Below are 18,864 nucleotides of genomic sequence, written 5' to 3'. Positions count from 1 at the left end.
AAAATAAAATAATTAATTAATTTAAAAAAAATAACTGAGGGCATAATAGACATTTCGCAGTGACTTTTAGACAGCAAGGACCTATTGGTCTGAAATTTTGAAGTACAGGGACTAAACGTGTGAAATTAGAAGGTCGGGGACTGAAGTGTTTTATGGTTAAAAGCTCAAGGACTAAACAGTATTTAGTCCTTTTTATAAAGACTATAATACAAAAATAAATAATACTGGACTTAGAAGAATGGAATTAAAAGAATAGAAGGATATTGTACGATTAAAGAAACAGAGCACCAAGAGCCCCAAAAGAAAAGAAAAAAACCATTGTTGTTCTTTGACCTATATCTAGACTCTTACATGGTAAGTAGGATTATAATATCTCCTTCAATTGAAATTAAATCATGGTAACTGTGTTTCTCTTATTGAATTAGTCCTCAGATATTTGTTCTCTAATATTCAAATGTACCTGATATTCATTGAATATGATAGAATAAAATCACAAGATAGGCAATTTTGTTGATGCTTCCCATAATCCTCCCTCAGCTTGTACGGGGTTGGAAATCTTTGACAGAATTGTTGTTTTCTTCTTTGTTTGGTGTTAGTGAAGTAATAGACATATATTTGGACAGATCATCATGAATCTCAACTCCAATATTTGGAGTTTGAGGAAGGTGATGGGGATGAAGCTTAGGAAAGGAGATCTGGTTTTCTAGTTCTTGTTATTCTGTTCTTACTTTTTTTTATTTTTTTTTTTTATCGTGCTCTGATTCTCTTTATTTTTGTATTTTATTTTTTCTTCAGAAAAGAATAATTTATTTATTTATGTTAGGGAAATATCATCATAACAATCCAACCGTAGCAACCTTTATACCCGGATCCTCAGTCTCATTTTTTCTAACTTGAATTGCATGCAAAGATAAACTTGCTTTAGAAATTCCACACACATTACACATTTCCATCCTAATCTTCTTCTTTAATCAGTAACTGTTCTAAATCTTCATAAAGAAATTAGAAAACAAGAAGAGAAAGAAAAAAAAAAAGTAACTAAAACTCAACCAGGTGGCAAACCCAAGTTTGACTCGGTTACTCTCCTTCTGCCACCCTTCCTAGGCCAAAAGGCTATAAATCAGAGCAACGCCCTTGAATGAGAATATGAGATCACACACATCTCAATAGAAAAAACAGTCAAAGCAAAACATGGCACATTTTGCTCATACCAGCACCACCGCTACTCTTGCTTTCCTCATCCTCCTCCTTCTTTACTCTTCTGAGTCCATTTTGAGTGATGAGTATGGCCTTGAGTCCTCACCTGTACCAGATTCAGATGTTGATCTCTTGGAGTTTCCTCTGAACCTTGAGTACTTGGAAGCTGAGTTCTTCCTGTATGGCTCTTTGGGTTTTGGCTTGGACAAAGTCGCTCCAAACTTGACAATGGGAGGTCCAAAACCCCTGGGTGCTAAGAAAGCCAAACTGGACCCCTTCACTAGGGATGTGATGGAACAGTTTGCATGGCAAGAAGTTGGACACTTGAGGTTTTAAATCTTCTATATATGTTTTCATTTTCTCACCTATTTTTGTGTTCGAGTATTTTTTATTTTATTTTAATTTTATAGTTGATGGTATTTGGAAAGGGGATTTGAACTCAGGACCTCGTCTTGTTTGCAGAGCTATTAAAAAGACAGTGAAAGGGTTCCGAAGGCCACAGTTGGATTTAAGTGCAAAATCATTTGCAAAAGTGTTTAATCTTGCATTTGGGCGTGTTTTGAAGCCGCCATTTGATCCTTATGCCAATAGCTTGAACTATCTCCTTGCATCCTATTTGATCCCTTATGTTGGTCTTACTGGTTATGTTGGAGCAAACCCAAAACTCCAAGGCTCTACTTCCAAAAGGGTAATTAATCTTCAAACCCAATAATAACGACACTTGAAAAAGTCTTCTTGACAAACAGTTTAACATATTATGTTGTGAGACGTAAAATGAATCATAATTAATGATTCCGCTGATTTTTTTTTTTTATATGTGAAATTATATTGGCAGTGTAATAACATAATGTTCCTCGAGTATCTAACAGCTAGCTCTAATAGTTTGTATTGTTTTCAGCTTGTTGCAGGTCTTTTGGGTGTGGAATCAGGACAAGATGCAGTAATTCGAACATTGCTGTATAACCATGCTATGGTGAAAGTGCATCCATATGATATAACAGTGGCCGAGTTCACAAATCGGCTTTCTGATCTGAGGAACAAGCTGGGAAAAGCAGGTTTGAAAGATGAAGGCCTTTGGGTTCCAAAATATGAAGGAGCTGAGGGAAAAATCAGTGGTAATGTTCTGGCCGGAGACGGATATTCAGTTGCATATGACAGGACACCGGAGGAGATACTGAGGATTGTATACGGATCAGGTGATGAACATGTCCCTGGGGGTTTCTATCCGAAAGGAGCTAATGGTCGCATTGCCAAATCTTATCTACAAAATGAATAGAGCTGGAAGAAATTATACATATACTAAAGTAGAATAGGATTTTACTGTTGAATGAGCAATTCTACCGTGATGAACAGTACTACAATGATGCGGTGGTGGTGTTAAAGTATCATTTGTAAGAATAATAGATTTCTTCAAAATAAACTAAATGTGTGGACCAGAGTCTCAAGATAAACGTATCCGCATGATGCTGCGGGAAGGAGTTGTTATATTTAGTAGACGTTAACCAAAGATATTATATATTGCTTTACATATTACGTTTTGTAGAATTGTGAATAAGGGTTCATGAAAATTCAAACGTTCATTCATCCATGCGCAATCTTTACTTTCATTTTGATGTGTTGAATATGGATTCTGGCATATATACACATTTCGTAAAGGGTCTGAATCAAGGGACACATATTAAACGGCTTAGATTAAGTATGAGCCCTTAGATTTTAAAATATTAAACGGTTTAGATTAAGTATGAGAATGACATGGCATTATATTTATTCCCTAACATAAATAAATAAATTATTCTTTTATGAAGAAAAAATAAAATACAAAAATAAAGACTAGAATCAGAGCACGATAAAAAAAAAAATTAAAAAAAAGTAAGAACAGAATAACAAGAACTAGAAAACCAGATCCCCTTTCCTAAGCTTCATCCCCATCACCTTCCTCAAACTCCAAATATTGGAGTTGAGATTCATGATGATCTGTCCAAATATATGTCTATTACTTCACTAACACCAAACAAAGAAGAAAACAACAATTCTGTCAAAGATTTCCAACCCCGTACAAGCTGAGGGAGGATTATGGGAAGCATCAACAAAATTGCATATCTTGTGATTTTATTCTATCATATTCAATGAATATCAGGTACATTTGAATATTAGAGAACAAATATCTGAGGACTAATTCAATAAGAGAAACACAGTTACTATGATTTAATTTCAATTGAAGGAGATATTATAATCCTACTTACCATGTAAGAGTCTAGATATAGGTCAAAGAACAACAATGGTTTTTTTCTTTTCTTTTGGGGTTCTTGGTGCTCTGTTTCTTTAATCGTACAATATCCTTCTATTCTTTTAATTCCATTCTTCTAAGTCCAGTATTATTTATTTTTGTATTATAGTCTTTATAAAAAATAATTTAATCCACTTTTATTTATTTATGTTAGGGAATAAATATACTGCCATGTCATTCTCATACTTAATCTAAACCGTTTAATATTTTAAAATCTAAGGGCTCATAAGGAGTGTAAAAAATTGTGTACAATTATGTGTCCCTTGATCCGGACTCTATTAGTATTTAGATTTTTAATGAAGAGAGATATAATTTGTTATGTTAGAAATTTTTAATGCAGTTACTGAAGATCAAAATGAAACTTTATTTACAAAATGAGTGTGAATACCATCTCTCTCTCTCTCTCTTTTATTTATTTATTTATTTATTTTTTAACATGATGTGAATACCATCTCTACGTAGTGAATAGTGAGTGGTCACTAGTTTTTTACCACTCTCTCTCGTTCTAGCACGTTCAGGATTTCAGCAATTTAAAGTCATTTCGAAGTACTTAATACATAAATTCAAATAAGGGTACAGACAATTATATATATATTACTTGAAAAACCTATGGTTTTAACAAATTTATACAAAACTCAATTCTCAAAACTCTCTAATCTCACTTCTCTGTCACTAGTTTTCTCATCTTACTACTGTGTTTCCTACACTAGTTGTTCTAGTAGTTTACTATCTTCTACATCATCATTGTCAGCGTCAACAATGATGATCCCATCTTCATCATCGTAATCTTCATCATCGTATTCCATATCATCCTCATCCTCGTCATCCTCTTCAGAATCTGTACCTGCATTCATGGACTGAAACTCAGGAGGAGCAGGGCAGTCCTCTGTGATAGCCTCATCCCTCTTCATCACCAGATGCCGAATGACTCTTTCATCCTGGTCCAACAGGCTCTTGAAATCATTTATCCATTTGGCGTCTATCTCAAAGTTCATCAGAACGTAGTAGGCGTTCTTGGCTTTCTGTATTTTGTATGCTAGTCTTCGCATTCCCCAATCACTCAGTCTCCATATCCTGGCTCTTTTCTCCCCTAGAAAAGCTGCAAGTAGATATACACAAGTATCAATGGAAAGTCGTGGCACATGTCAACTGCAACTCAAAAAGAAAATTCATTCTGCTAGACTTGCAATAGGCGTACGCAAGCATCAACAAATAGTTAGCAAGTCCCTTGATGAATTTTCATTCCATGCAATGCCAGGCAACTTGCAGAGTGGACATATTTCTGCAGGGAGCAACTACAACCTAAAACAACCTAACTAAAGATTATCTCAGAGCCCACTATTGACATTCTTGCCCAAAGAGACACACTGTCAGCTCATTGCCTACTCTGTATATGAAACGTTGTTTGAAAAGGAAGATATTACAAAGTGCCGGGCAATAAGAAGCAACAAAAAAAACAAAAACAAAAACAAAAACAAAAAAGCAAAGTAATACCATCATTTTCTTTGTCTTCTTCTTCTTTCTTTCTTTTTTTCTTTTTTCAACCCTTCTTCTGTTTCAAGTCTCTTTAACATAGTACAAGATAGTATAAGAAGACTGGAGAAGCACTCCAAAAGAACTTTTTTCTTTTTTGGTTATATTCACAGCCAATTCTATCATATTTGGTTCAGTAATGATGTGGACAATACTATCAGAGCAGAAGAGCAAAGCTAACCTTCAATTTTCTCCTTCACACTCCCCACCTCTTCAGCATGTTTCTCATGAATCAGATAAACCACCTCATAGTGGCGCACTGTAACAAGGGAAACAGTAAGTTGTAAGACATTTCCAGCCCCCTTAAAAACGAAACAGTTACATATAACTAACATTGTCCGTTGTTAATGTAAGAGACCATTACTTTTTATCATCTAAATCAAGTAATGCTACGTTGGCACGTTGCATCTCAAAAATCACACAAGGTCGAATAATAGTATTTGAAGTACAGTGTAAATTAACAGATATAGTGCATGTGCATACGAGTGTAAAATGCACTATCCTTCTCTGCCAGGAACCAAAGGAGAATCCTAATATCGAGAAGAATGAGCATGAGGCACACTTACGTCTTTCCTCATCCAGATCATCTTGCAGCTGAAGCTTCAGAAATTCATAGACCTTCTCTGCACAGGATGAAAACAAAATTAATTACAGCAGTCCATATGGCGAAAATACTTCTTTGGAAGAAAGGCAATTCCTGTTCTATGGCAAGCAACTGTAACAGATTCGACTCCAAATCACTCACCTTCATCTGCGTCCGCAAACTCAGGGAGAAGTGCCCCATCTTCCTGAACTTTCGACTGCAATTCATAACAAAATTAAGTCTCAAAACCAATCTCAATTGTATTAGTCACTCTAATAATACATGCAACTTAAGCTGAGGCAACCAAAACCTTATCTTATCCATCTTCATTTACTTCTCAAGAAAAAGAAAATCTTTTCTAGTCTCAACCCAAGTTTCATACTTGAATGGTGAAACATTATAGTTTAAAACAACAACAACTAAAATGAAACCCCTATACCCACAATTCAAACCTAACTGAAACCACAATCCACTTGGCTTTAATCTCAGATAACCAACATGAACTCTTTCTCATAATTTCAGAAACAAAAAACAGCACCAACAAATTAAGAGGTCAAAATTTCAAAGGCTACCTGTTTAAGCAGCACAGCTTCAGGAAAAGGCCCAGTAGCCTCATCAGGTTTAGACACAAAGCTATGCTTATCTTCCTTCTTCCTCTCCTTGTTGTTGTTCTTCTTCTTCGCCCCAACAATCACCGACCTTCTGGGCCCAACTGAGAACTTCTGAGCTCTAAATGGTCTGCAAGAATAAGAAAACCAAGGGTACCCATTTGAGAATTCCGAGCAAGAACTCTGGTTCCGAGAAGACCCATTTCCGGTGACCAGTTTCAGAGCCGGTGGAGTGAAGAAAGCTACAGAGGCCATTGAAAACCAGTTTTGGAGCTCCACTCTGTTCCAGGATATGCAATTAGAGGTTCAAGTCAGGGAGATTGGGGTAGGTTTGTAATTTCTGTTTAGTTTTGAGGGTATTTAAAAAAATTAGAAACTTAAGGTCGGGTCGGGTCGGGCTTTGGGGGCCTGTTATATTCTCAGGTAAGTTTTTTTTTTTACTTTTCCTGCAAATTCTATAGGAACAGACAATGGGTTTTTATATATGTTTATTTATTTATTTTGGTGATGAAGAAATTTTTATAGACCCTAACCAGAGGAAAAGAACAGATACAAAAACCAAGAGGGTAATTTTTTTTTTGATGGGTAGTGAAAAGAAAAAGGGTTGGGAATTTAGATATAGTAAATCTTTACCTCTTCAGTGATTTTAAATTTTTGATGCAACTCTTGGGTCTTTGATGTTCATGTTAAAATCTCATATGTTTAAGTAGTAATAAGTAAATTGTACTTCAGATGGGTTGTTGTTCTTTTTTCTGGAAAATGGATTCTTCATGGGGTCCTATTGCTATATTTGCTTATTTATAGATAGATAAAGTACTAAGTTGTGGCAGTGTCGGTGCTTCAATGTTTCTAGCTAGCAAAGTGTCGCACAGTACTTACTTTGAACAAGATGCAATCAGAGCCCAACCTTTTCTGTACTTGTGGAAGTTGGGAACTTTTATGACCAGAGATAGTACCCCTTCATTATATTCAATAAGCATATAATCAATGGATGCAGCTCACATGTTCTTTTGCTATTTTTAGGTTTTACCTGATTTCTTTGTTGGTAGACACCATTGCAAATGCGCGTGTTTTAATGATCACTATATATGCTTTTAGGTTCTTGAGCATTCCATTACATCGAATCGAGTTGGGAGTTGGGAGTTGGGAGTTGGAATGGGGGTGGTCGAGGGGCTGCAGCGTTCGGAATCACCTAGAACAATTGTACCGACAAATGCTAGTCATGGTGAAGAAAAATTGGGAAGATTGTTGCCCAAGTATAAGAAACGCAGAGTCTCTTCTGTTCGTGATTTTCCACCAGGCTGTGGACCATTTGCTCACTTGAACAATTCGAGACCTGTTCAGGAGGTACCTTCAATTGTTAAAAATTATCCTCGGAGAATAGTAGAAGCTGTTCGGGAGTTTCCTCCTCTCTGTGGTATAAATGCTTTTGTTGAGGCCAAGAATTTGAGTCAAGAGAAGTCAGTTATGGGTGACGAACCATCATCATCAGACACAGCAAAGACTACCGTGAAACAAACACAAGTTCAACCTACAACTGAAAAGAAAAGGCCTAGGGAAGATCCTTTAGATTTGTCTTATCAAATTAAACAACTGCATGGAAAAGCTTTTGAGAGGTCGGAACTTGTATCTCATAGAGTGGTTGTGCTGGGTTTGATGGCTGCCTCAAATAACCAACTGCATAGAGAAGATTCTAAGAGTTCAAAAGTTGCATACCAACTGCATAGAGAAGATTCCAAGAGTTCAAAACTTGCATACCAACTGCATAGAGAAGATCTTAAGAGTTCGAAACTTGCATCTCATAGAGCGGTTGTGCTGGGTTTGATGGCTGCCTCAAATTCTGTGTGTATGAAGAGGAGAAGGGGTCTATAAGCGTAAACCAGATGACGGTACGAGTGCAAAATATCTAAAACTTGATTTTGAATGTACAGATTTTTACCCTCCTTGTTTTTGTCACAGTAGTTCAAGCAGGACAAGGGATTGAAATATTGGCCGGAGAGGCAGCCTCATCGTAAGCTTGTTTTCAAGTTTCGACTAGACAGGAATGGAGGCCAGAGCTTGCTCAGAAAGGAATAACTGGCGAAGTTTAGAAGGATGGTGTTTTGGAAGGTCGTCTAGCTATTCAGATATTATAAAAGTTACAGGCCGGGAAGTTTGGAAGGATGGTGCTTGATTACCTAATGAACATCAATCTGCATTTAGTTTATTGGTTCTCTGCATTTCACTACTGATTGATTGAAAAGTATGGGATATGAATAGACCTGTTTTTTTTCTCTTCTAGAAACTATGCTTGGACAGTGGACACTGCATTATAAGATGCCTGTAGAATTATTCTGGTTGTTTTTGTTCCCGTTGAGTATGGAACAGAACATATCACCGATTTTCCTCGAACCACATAACGTGATGTTGCATGCTTCAATGTTCTCTGCTCCTAGTTTCCTCAACTTAATAATGAGAAACTGGGATAAGAGTCTGGTTTACGACTCAAGGTTACACATAGCAGAGATTTGTTTTCCCAGCAGATCTTTCAAACTGAGTTCATGCGTCCGCAACAGAAATTAATGGCCCTCGCTATGAGTGTCTATTTCTCACACCTCAATGTTTACTCTGGTAGAGATCAACAGCTTTGATCAACATACTGATGAATTTCAGCATGACAAACTGATGAACAACTAAATCATTTCAGCATACAATTCTATTATTTTTATTTTTACTTTTTATTTTGAGGACAGAATACGATTCTATTTAGCAAGCTGTGTTACATTGGATTAACTAGTATAGCATGACTCTCCTAGTCCTGGCCTGTCTCAATTTTTGAGGTAGAACTATTGTAAATCAGCCATTATTTGTTACTAATCCAATAGATGATGTTTTTTGAGTTTATCTTTGCATATTTCTTTGCTAAATAGAATATGGATCCAGAGGTAATGTCACTCTAATGTAATGATGCATCAACAATCCTGTAATTAATTTCATTGGTCAGGAAGAAAAATGTCCCTGAGATTGTACCACCAATAATGGCTTACATATCTTTTACATATCTATTTAACAACTAAGATAACGCCTTCTTTTCTTCATTTTGCACAGGCTGATGTTTATGGGAATGGATTTCTGGATTATGGCGAGTTTGCATCAGTCACAGTTCACTTGCAAAAAGTGCAGAATGATGAACATGTCATTAGAGCATTTATATTCTTGAAGTGTATCAATAACAAAAAGACCCGCAGCAAAGCGCGGGCCGCCTCACTAGTGTATAACTAAAGATATAACTCAAGATACATTTAGTTAAAATAAATAATAATGAGACTTGTAAAATATAACCCCCACAATCAAGATATTGATGTGCTTAGCACAAAATTAATAATAGTAATGAGTCATACCCCCCACATTACTATGATATCAAATGCTCCATAAAATTTGTTCATTCTGAAAAGCTGATTTTAAACATACAAAATTTTAAATCGAAGAGAACTTACAGGTGGTCATGAAGCAATATTACCATGCATGGAACACTACTATGTTTGCTTGTGGTGCTTTGTGCAACTCGGAATCCGCAAGTATATTTTTCTTATTCTCAATAAGAAAATTCATGAATTTGCAGCATAGTAAAGAGGCTTTCAGGATGAATGAGTTAATGCATAACACTCATATAAGCAATCAATGTGTAGAAATACTATAGAAATATGAATCAAAGCTCATTAGTTAACTTTGCACATACGTCCATGATGCAAGAAGTAGAAAACATAAGTATTCTTTGTTAGTATAAAGCTCAATACTTTCATCTCTAACAATAAAAATGAAAATCAAACCTGGAACTCTCTTGCTCAATCTCCAGTAATATATTCTTTCTCTTGATAAATATCAAGATGAAGCAATGGATATGGCTGTACAGTAGCAAAGGCTTTTCCTCTTGCCTTCACCACACTTCTTGTGTTCTAGTTACTAACTTACTGCAGATGTATTCTTTGGGCCAACACTTGTATCTTTAATCTTTGAACTTGAATCTCAACGAAGTAGCAATTAGTTCTGGCAATCAAAGATTCATTTGCAAGATCACACGAAGATATTTTTCTTTCTTCAATGTCTCTTTGGTGGAACGATCTAGACGACAATTAAGCATCTCATGGAATGAGAATAACCAAATCATGGCTTCTCCTGGTTTCCTTTTTAAGCATCTAAGCACTGGAGGATTGCCTCAGAGTAGTGGCACTGGCAGATATATCCAGATTTTGCTTATCAGACTCTGATGCAGTATTACTCTTTGTCCTGATCTCACTTGTGGGGATTGTCATCAAAATCTTACATGTACACACAAGAGAATTCAATGCAACGGTTATAAACAAATATAAACTCCATGTAACTGAATGTAGATTTTTATCGAATCTGATCCAATGTGTCTATTCAATTAAGAAGTATGACGTAGCAAACACCACAGCAATTTACTAACATAAATTTCTTCAGACAAAGCTTTATTAGAATGATGACAGTGTTCATACATCCATAATAAAATCATAGAACTTAAACGTAAATAAAAGAATAGACATGGAAGGTCATGCAGATCTTGAAACAAGTCATGTATTACTGTAGTCATACAGTTTCATGACAAAGAAAGTTATATTTGATTACATCTAAAACCATTATTACCACTTTCTCAAAGTATTCATGTATGTGCATTTATAGAAATACTCTTAGCTATTTTCGCCCCTAGCGCTCTGCTAGGGTTTGTGGAGCGGCGCGTCTCGTGGCCGTCGCATCCTAAATCTGCTCCATTCATGGAGATCATACTACTAGGCTTTGGCCTCTGTGTGTTTACTCTTGTTGTTTTCGATGGTAGAGTGTTGTTTGAGGAGAGTTTTGGCGTTGGTGTGGTCATGATCCGGGTAGTGGGTGGAATATGTTCCCTCTCTCTCACGGTGGTCTTAGCAGGTTGTACCATTCTGGCGCTGACGGTGCGATGAGCAGGCTGTGGTCTGGTGTAGGCGACCTTGTTTGGGCAGTCGGCGATCTTCGAGATCTGCGTGGTGAGGTAGACGACGGCCCTTTGATTGGAGGCATGGAGGCGACGGATACCGGGTGTGTCGTCGGCGGTAAGGTCGATTGGCCAGATGCTTTGGGTATGGGGCGAAGACCTAGTGGGTTCTGGGCTCAAGAGTTTTTGGACATGGGCCGAAGCAGCCATAGGTGGACAAGCGGATTTGGGCTTCCACAGTTTCGGATCCAGATCTGGGATCCGGGTGGTATTTGCAAATGGATTCGGATCTGGGATCCGGGTGGACGTTGGACTTGGACTGAGACCCATGTTTTTTTGTGGGCTGTTTGTTTGCAAGAATGGATTGGGGCTCCTGTGCTTTATTGGTATTGGATCCAGGACCCAATTCTATGGTATTTGTTCGTGAAAGATCGTCTGCCAACATGGCCATGTTCTGACACCCTTGGCCGGCTTCGATCTTTAGGTGGGAGAGTGCCTTCATTCCAACGCCAAGTTGATTTTTGTCAATTTGTGTGTTGGAGTTCGATGGGTAGTCAAACCACCGACTACTCAATTCACTACACGGCTGCAATCCGTAGTGTAAAATTAGCTGGCGTTTCGACGTTGCTACTCTTGCGTTTTTCCTTTTTTCCTTGTATTTCAGATGCAATTTTTGCATCTTTTCTTTTTGTGTTGTTTTCTTTCATGGTTGATGCATTTTTGCATCGTATCGTTGTAATCTTTCATTTTCAATAAAGGGCTGACATCATTTTACTCAAAAAAAAAATGTATGTGCATTTATGGATCTGTACGAATGCCAAATAGAATTCCTAATCTCATTCTCCATGTAAAAGAAAAAGTCAATAACGTATTGCTTTTAACACAATAATACACACATATATATGCACTAATATTCCCAAAATGGTGTTGCAAATATCAGAAATTATTCAATGCACCGACGGTGCAAGTAACCCAACACTTATAAAATAATCTCAACCCTTGATATTTATTATCAACCTTATTTTTAGAAAACAAAAGGTTTATTTAATGCAATCTAACCATCCATTCATGTTGGTGCAAGTGCACGTCGGTGCTCTGAATCCTCTCCCAATAATATATATCTAACTTGAAATTTCAACTTTACGGTTATGATAAACTGATCGTAAATGGTTTCAGTTTAATATCTAAACAATGTGACTTTTGGATTACCTGATCAAACACTTTATGTGGCATCCATTGGTTTCTATGTTCAGACACATGCACACATTCACTATAACAGATCAAGAACAATGCAACGACAACTCATATGTTTGGTTTCTAATTAATTATTAGCTTTTCAAGCAATCAAGCATCAGGTCATGCGTCCAGTATTTGTATTATTAACGCACATGATATACATACCTTCTTAACCATGCATGAAATATTGCACCACATCTAGTCTTTCTCTAATGGATTTGATCTAATTCTAGAACAAATCATATATATGCACTCAGTCTCATGCGTACCTTGGAATATTACAGACGGTTTAGACGAATATGATCTGGAGAGATCACCACATACAATATCAAACTCATAAGAAAGGTAGACCGATCTTTAAACATAGCAACTAAGCCAAAAACTTTCGTCATACGGCTTTATATTGTTGGAAACATGGTAGCAAATATTCATATGTAATAAATTTAAGGGTTAATTACAGTTTACCCCCCTGAGGTTTGGGGGTGTCATCGTTTCACCCCCTCTACTTTTAATTTTGACTTTTTACCCCCTAAACTTTTCAATTTCAATCAGCCGTGTCCAATTTCTCCTATTCCGTCCAAATTGGACGTTAAGTCTGACCCTTGAGGGCTAAAATGGTCATTTCAACATAAAAAAATAATAATAATAAAATATTTTTTCTGTTTCTTCGTTTTTTTTTTAAAGAGTATTTTTTTTTTTTGGTCTTCAACCTATACACCACAAGTTATAATAAGTTTATAAAAACAAAAAAAATACTCTAGGTGGTTGAAAGTCGCTCACTGGTCTACGATATTTGTGATATATCTCCGATAAAGTGAAGAATTTAGGATATATCTCTAACAGAGTGAAGAAATATCTGTAAAAAATAATTTTACACTTTATTTGTAAATAAATATCTGTAAAAAATGATTTTACACATATATTTCTTCACTTTATTTATTGGGGATGTACAAATATTTCTTCACTTTATTGGGGATATATCCTAAAATTCTTCACTTTATCGGAGATATATCACAAATATCGTAGACCAGCGAGCGGCTTTCAACCACCTAGAGTATTTTTTTTGTTTTTATAAACCTATTATAACTTGTGGTATATAGGTTGAAGACAAAAAAAAAAAAAAATTTAAAAAAAAAAAAAACGAAGGAACAGAAAAAAAAAACTAAAAAACAGAAAGAAAAAAAATAATTTTTTTTTAATTTTTTTTTTAGTTTTTTATGTTGAAATGACCATTTTAGCCCTCAATGGTCAGACTTAACGTCCAATTTGGACGGAATAGGAGAAATTGGACACGGCTGATTGAAATTGGAAAGTTTAGGGGGTAAAAAGTCAAAATTGAAAGTAGAGGGGGTGAAATGATGACACTCCCAAACCTCAGGGGGGTAAACTGTAATTAACCCTAAATTTAATCAAGCAACAAAATCAATTAAATCAATTGATCATATAGACACAAATAATATAAATAAGAAGAGATATGAAGAGTCAAGCATGTTGATAGCTAAATTAAAGCTATTGATTTTCCTTATTCTCCTGCAAATATGTCAATTGTAATATAGGGAAATAAGGGTCTCCCGCAGAGGATTAAGTTAAACTAAAAGCTTCAACAAAAGTCACAAAACGTGACTGCAGTTCCTACTGAACAGCAGTCAAAAGACAAACTACGAATCTAACCAAAACAACCCAGAAAAAATATGAAAATTTACAGAGACGTACTAGACACACAAGGCGTCCAGCACACAAAATTTGGTGAATTTCGGAGTTGATTTTCTATGGAAATAAAATACAGAAAAACAGAGAACAGAAAGAAAAACGAAATTGAAGCAGATTTGAAGTTGGTTGATATCAAGATAATGAAACTAGCTAGGAAGGAAGTATCCACCCCCAACAATCACACACAACACACTTTGTCCAATTTACTACCAATTAACTTAGTTGAAGACACTCAGATTGGCTCGGTACGCTTGAACACAACCTATTACTCTTTCTTACTTTGTACGCTAGGCAGGAAGTGCTCTACACCTAGACTATTCCCAAGCAATGCAACCTAAAGGTACGCTTATTAGATTAAACATGCAGAGATCATTAAGTTTGAAAAGAGTTTGAGCAATCACTAGGCATCGCAAATAACTTAGAGTCTTGCTAAATCTAGGGTTTTGTTTACTTGCTAGTGAAAACTAACAATTACTTCTCTAGACAATTTGAGGAATCCAACTATTGATCCAGGCATCAAACAACCTAGCATGCATACTAAGTAGGCCTCCAAAGCATACAAACATAGAATTCATCAATGAGAAATTGGTAAACAAAACCTCAACTTTATTAATTGGAAAACAAATTGAATGTCAAAGTATGTTATGGATCATGTCTAGGGGCTTCAACTGCCCCCTAACTACTGGAAATTTAGTTACACATAATTGGAATCAAAAAACACAAAATAATGAAAAAGGGAGGAAGAAGAAGAGAGAGAGAGAGCTGCTGCAGATTGATCTCCTTTTATATGCTTAGAGGTTAGGAAATCCAAAACCTAAAAGAATTAGGGTTCACGTGCTTAGGTGGAGTTTTCCTATTGGCTCTTGAACTTGATGACTTATTCTAACCATTCACATCGTGCCATTTGTCCATCATAAGTCGGAATATGAAGCACAAACTCGTCCTCGGGCTTCTTGGTGTGATTTGGGCCTCGAAACATAAATTCCCGTCCAACCTCAAATTCACGCGCAGCCTGACCTCTTGTACTAAATCGGCCATAACTTCCTCTAGAAAAATGATATTGATGAGCCGTAAAAAGATTCGGAAACTAGACATCCGAGGCTATCCATCAATATAAAGATAATCCTCTGGATCGTTCTGAGCTGGTTTCAGTGCTCTGTCGAAGTTAACTGATCTGCACAGGCAGATTTCCCGATTTTGCTTTTCAATCCCTCTTTTACTTCTTTTCTTCTTCTTTACTCCAAGATACCTATAAAACAAATAAACAAAGTAAATAACTAGAAAATACACTAAACTAACAAAGAAAGTATGGAGATTAACGCTATTAACATCGCATAAATATGCTCTTATCACATGTGAGTACAAGAGAGGCATGGCATTCGCTGTCCTAAAGCCGTAGACGCTTCCCTACGTGCAAGTCATAACAGTCGTCTACAACTCCAAGATACAACCCTTGAAGTCTCACAGCTTTGCACGACTAACGGTAGACGGGGTGCCAATCGATGAAGAGTAAGAGAATGAGAGCATTACTAAGACTTCCTCTTTTTGTCTCAAGAGTTGAGTATTTATAGAACTCTTCATAATCTTTTGAAAAGATATGACACTTCAATTTAAATAAATAATATTTAAATAAAATATGAGTTTTGAATCTTAATAATTTTAAGCAAAAACCAACATCCAGTACCATCACAATAACCTCGGGAAATCGACTACAAGTTTTCGGCTTAGAATTCAGATTAGTTATTCTTCACTGAATGCAAATTCTGATAGTTATTCTGTGCTTCTAGTGTTGGATGAAATGGACTTTGAAAGTTGAATACTTGTTAATAGTTTCGGTTATAATTGGTAAATTTAAACACTTTCTTATCAATATTTGCATGTGTGTTGGGGTTTTGAGTTGATTCCATGAATTGTGTTTTTAGAATGGCGGATATCAAAGCAGTAGTTGGTCTCTCATGGGAACCAAAGATTCCGAATTTTTCATCGGCAAGCAAAACTGGATTTACAGTTGATGCAAAACCTCAAGAAACCAGTCACCTTTGGAAACCCGCCACACAGCTTGTGGATGGCCTCTTTGTGCCACCAAATAACCCCAAAACGCTGAGCAAGTTGCAGAGGAAGCAACTCAAAGACACGACTGGCTCGAATTGGTATGTCAGCCCTTTGTGTGATTTGGGTCTTGTATTATCTTAGAAACCATTAGGGAATGCACAGTGATTGAAGTTGTTATGTTTGCCTGTGTATTCTGATAACCTATGTTATTCAGGTTTGACATGCCTGCACCAACCATGACCCCAGAGTTGCAGAAAGATCTCCAATTACTCAAGGTACGGTACTATATAGCTGCTGTTTTGTTTTGTTTTGTTAGTTTCCTTTACACTTAAGTTGGAATTATGCACATCCGTTGTTACTTGGCTTTGCCACGTACCTTTGCGCTTGCATTGTTATGTGTTTTCTTATTATCGGACCATTACACTTCATCAGCTGACTACTTGTAATTATAGATACTTGTCTTCTGAGATAATTCAGTAGATCGAATAAAATCCCCTCTCACGTTGAAGTTTGCATTTGATGTTACAAAGATGGTCTTGCTTTTAGTGTCACTCCTTGTCCATTGGATTTAATCAAATTTCGGCTTTAACCAAAATGAACCTTCTCGAATGTTAACACATTCTATATTAAGTGGCCTTTTTCTTACCTATGGCTTTCCAGCATCAGATAGCTTTCAGCAACATTAAACAAGGGGGCAGTTTGTTGGCCTAATAAACTCCGATATTCACTGTTGCATTTTTCTATGAATCCAGTGTTCAAATTCATCCCACTATTGATATCTCTTTGAACTTGCACCTTTCTATGACTCCAGTGTTCAAATTTGTCACACTATTGATCTCTTTGAACTTACTGATGATGTGCACCTTTATACGCTTGTTGGGATAAGTGGTTCCTTTGTTGACTTCTGTTTGTTCAAGAATATTCCAGTTTACCTTGTCCACTTTATGCTTCAATTGCTGTTGAAATGAAGTTTAGTCTTGACATTTTGATTGGCTATTTGTTGTAGTTAAGGAGTGTCATGGATCCAAAGAGACACTACAAGAAGGGTGATTTGCAAACTTCCAAGTATTTCCAGGTTAGAATCAATAATAACATTGCAATTAGCCAGTTTCAGGAATGTATTAGTGCATTTGTCTAATTAATTTTCTTTTGTATTGAAGGTAAATTAATTTCCTTAATAATGTTATAACATATGAATCCTTCGTATTCATCAGGTGGGAACAGTGGTAGAGTCCTCATCAGAATTCTTCTCAGGTAGACTAACAAAGAAGGAAAGGAAGGCAACCGTTGCAGAGGAGTTGCTTTCTGATCTTGCCCTTGCGACCTACAGGTGAGATCGCAATACATATGACGATACTTTTATTTGTTCCCAAAATTTGCTCCTTAAAGCTTAGACCCCCTAAAATTCGATGGTATCCTCACTTTTTTTACATATGTATTTTAGTACAAAAAAAAAAACGAATAAATATGTTCATTGATGAGTTGTCTCTTTGACATAATTAATGTAATTTGTCTGGTGGAAATTCTCAACAAGGTTTCATAAGATCTTTTAGATGCTGAAGTTTATATCACTTTGATATATAAGGATAAGTATCAAAGTTCTAAAGACTTGCTCCTTAATTTTGATCCGTTATAAGGTATAATTAACTAAATATAATTACTGAAGAAAACAAGTGAAAAATGCTTCCATGAGTTTTATTCATGTAGTAATCTGTCTAATTGAGGAACTTGGGAGAACTAATGTGATACCCAGCTTATTACCATGCATCATATATCTCTGACAGAATAATTTGATGTCCGGCTTTTGTTTATTCCACATGTCACTGTTTTTTAATGATGCTGTTTATTTTGTGAATCCACCTTTCAGGAAGCGGAAGGTTTGTGAGATTGAAGAGATGAATCGACCGGCTGATAATGAAAAATGGAAGAATAAAGGGAAGACGTCCTATAAGCGTGCAAAGCAAAGAAGGCACTAATGTATCTCAATTTTACCAGATTTTGAAAATTTATTGACACATTGTTAATGTTAAATTGTAGCAATGTGGAACCTGTAGTTCAAACCTTGTATGGGAAGCTTTTAAGTTATAATGATCATATGTGTGGTTCATTTGCCATTTTCAACCTTTTACACCACGACTTGGTTCTATGGAGGAAATTTCGGGCTGGAGGGATAAATCCTTTTATATATATATATATATATATATAAGAGAGGGAGAAATCCTGTTACAGTCAGAGAAAGTGCTATTAATTTTGTTATTTCAATGTCAAAGGCTTAGTGAAGGCGCGCATAAGTCATGCATGTTTTACAGCCAAAATTGAGTTTAACTACGTCAACCAACTCCCTTGACGGCTTGACTGTGTGCAATTGAAGTGCCGATGCACAACATCTTCAATAAATGGGCTGAGTGAGTCGGGTCGGGTAACCTATTTTATAAACAGATTGGTTTGGATTCGGGTAACTTCGTTCCATCGGATACCTTAGAAAAGGTAATCCCTTCACTGAGAAAAAGGTTTAGCGCCACAGTGTCCATTTCAATCGCGCTGGAAAGGAAAATATCGTGGCCGAACCCAAGGATATAATGGCATATCATCCCCTCGGCCAAAGAGCTCAGTAGAAGATGTGCAATTTTTCTGTTGAAAGCGCCACCCATAATATGTGTAATTGGGAATTTTTTTTTTTTTTTTTTTA

At 36.3% G+C, this 18,864-nt stretch overlaps 3 protein-coding genes across 3 annotated transcripts; 2 read left to right on the top strand and 1 right to left on the bottom strand.

The window, feature by feature from the left end:
• The first annotated feature begins 1,131 nt into the window (after positions 1-1,131).
• On the top strand, positions 1,132-2,725 carry LOC133710053 (ferritin-like catalase Nec2). The gene is made up of 3 exons (XM_062136028.1): positions 1,132-1,526; positions 1,660-1,885; positions 2,096-2,725. Exons 1-3 carry the CDS (start codon positions 1,192-1,194, stop codon positions 2,471-2,473), a joined length of 939 nt encoding a protein of 312 aa, XP_061992012.1. The 5' UTR covers positions 1,132-1,191; the 3' UTR covers positions 2,474-2,725.
• Positions 2,726-4,023: 1,298 nt separating this feature from the next.
• LOC133709733 (protein REGULATOR OF FATTY ACID COMPOSITION 3, chloroplastic) lies at positions 4,024-6,528 on the bottom strand. Its single transcript, XM_062135577.1, has 5 exons — positions 6,173-6,528; positions 5,763-5,817; positions 5,584-5,640; positions 5,199-5,276; positions 4,024-4,583 (listed from the first exon to the last, which is right to left on the bottom strand). Exons 1-5 carry the CDS (start codon positions 6,461-6,463, stop codon positions 4,186-4,188), a joined length of 879 nt encoding a protein of 292 aa, XP_061991561.1. The 5' UTR covers positions 6,464-6,528; the 3' UTR covers positions 4,024-4,185.
• A 9,518-nt stretch (positions 6,529-16,046) lies between these two features.
• On the top strand, positions 16,047-18,325 carry LOC133713204 (rRNA-processing protein fcf2-like). Its single transcript, XM_062139323.1, has 5 exons — positions 16,047-16,273; positions 16,390-16,450; positions 17,182-17,250; positions 17,390-17,505; positions 18,043-18,325. The coding sequence occupies exons 1-5, from the start codon at positions 16,047-16,049 to the stop codon at positions 18,149-18,151; spliced, it is 582 nt and encodes a 193-aa protein (XP_061995307.1). The 3' UTR covers positions 18,152-18,325.
• The last annotated feature ends 539 nt before the right edge of the window (positions 18,326-18,864 follow it).

This window comes from Rosa rugosa, chromosome 5 (assembly GCF_958449725.1).
Source record: "Rosa rugosa chromosome 5, drRosRugo1.1, whole genome shotgun sequence".
NCBI classification, from domain to species: Eukaryota; Viridiplantae; Streptophyta; class Magnoliopsida; order Rosales; family Rosaceae; genus Rosa; species Rosa rugosa.
Note: the sequence above shows the minus strand (reverse complement) of the source record. Positions and strands in the feature narration are given on the sequence as shown.

Excerpts from the sequence above, each read along its gene's own strand:
- LOC133713204 (XM_062139323.1), top strand. The coding sequence starts at position 16,047 with ATGGCGGATATCAAAGCAGTAGTTGGTCTCTCATGGGAACCAAAGATT. Across the intron at positions 16,274-16,389 it reads GACACGACTGGCTCGAATTG|GTTTGACATGCCTGCACCAA; the intron begins GTATGTCAGCCC and ends TATGTTATTCAG. Across the intron at positions 17,251-17,389 it reads AAACTTCCAAGTATTTCCAG|GTGGGAACAGTGGTAGAGTC; the intron begins GTTAGAATCAAT and ends CGTATTCATCAG.
- LOC133709733 (XM_062135577.1), bottom strand. The coding sequence starts at position 6,463 with ATGGCCTCTGTAGCTTTCTTCACTCCACCGGCTCTGAAACTGGTCACC. Across the intron at positions 5,818-6,172 it reads AAGCTGTGCTGCTTAAACAG|TCGAAAGTTCAGGAAGATGG; the intron begins GTAGCCTTTGAA and ends TATGAATTGCAG. Across the intron at positions 5,641-5,762 it reads GTTTGCGGACGCAGATGAAG|AGAAGGTCTATGAATTTCTG; the intron begins GTGAGTGATTTG and ends CATCCTGTGCAG.
- LOC133710053 (XM_062136028.1), top strand. The coding sequence starts at position 1,192 with ATGGCACATTTTGCTCATACCAGCACCACCGCTACTCTTGCTTTCCTC. Across the intron at positions 1,527-1,659 it reads CAAGAAGTTGGACACTTGAG|AGCTATTAAAAAGACAGTGA; the intron begins GTTTTAAATCTT and ends TCTTGTTTGCAG. Across the intron at positions 1,886-2,095 it reads AAGGCTCTACTTCCAAAAGG|CTTGTTGCAGGTCTTTTGGG; the intron begins GTAATTAATCTT and ends TATTGTTTTCAG.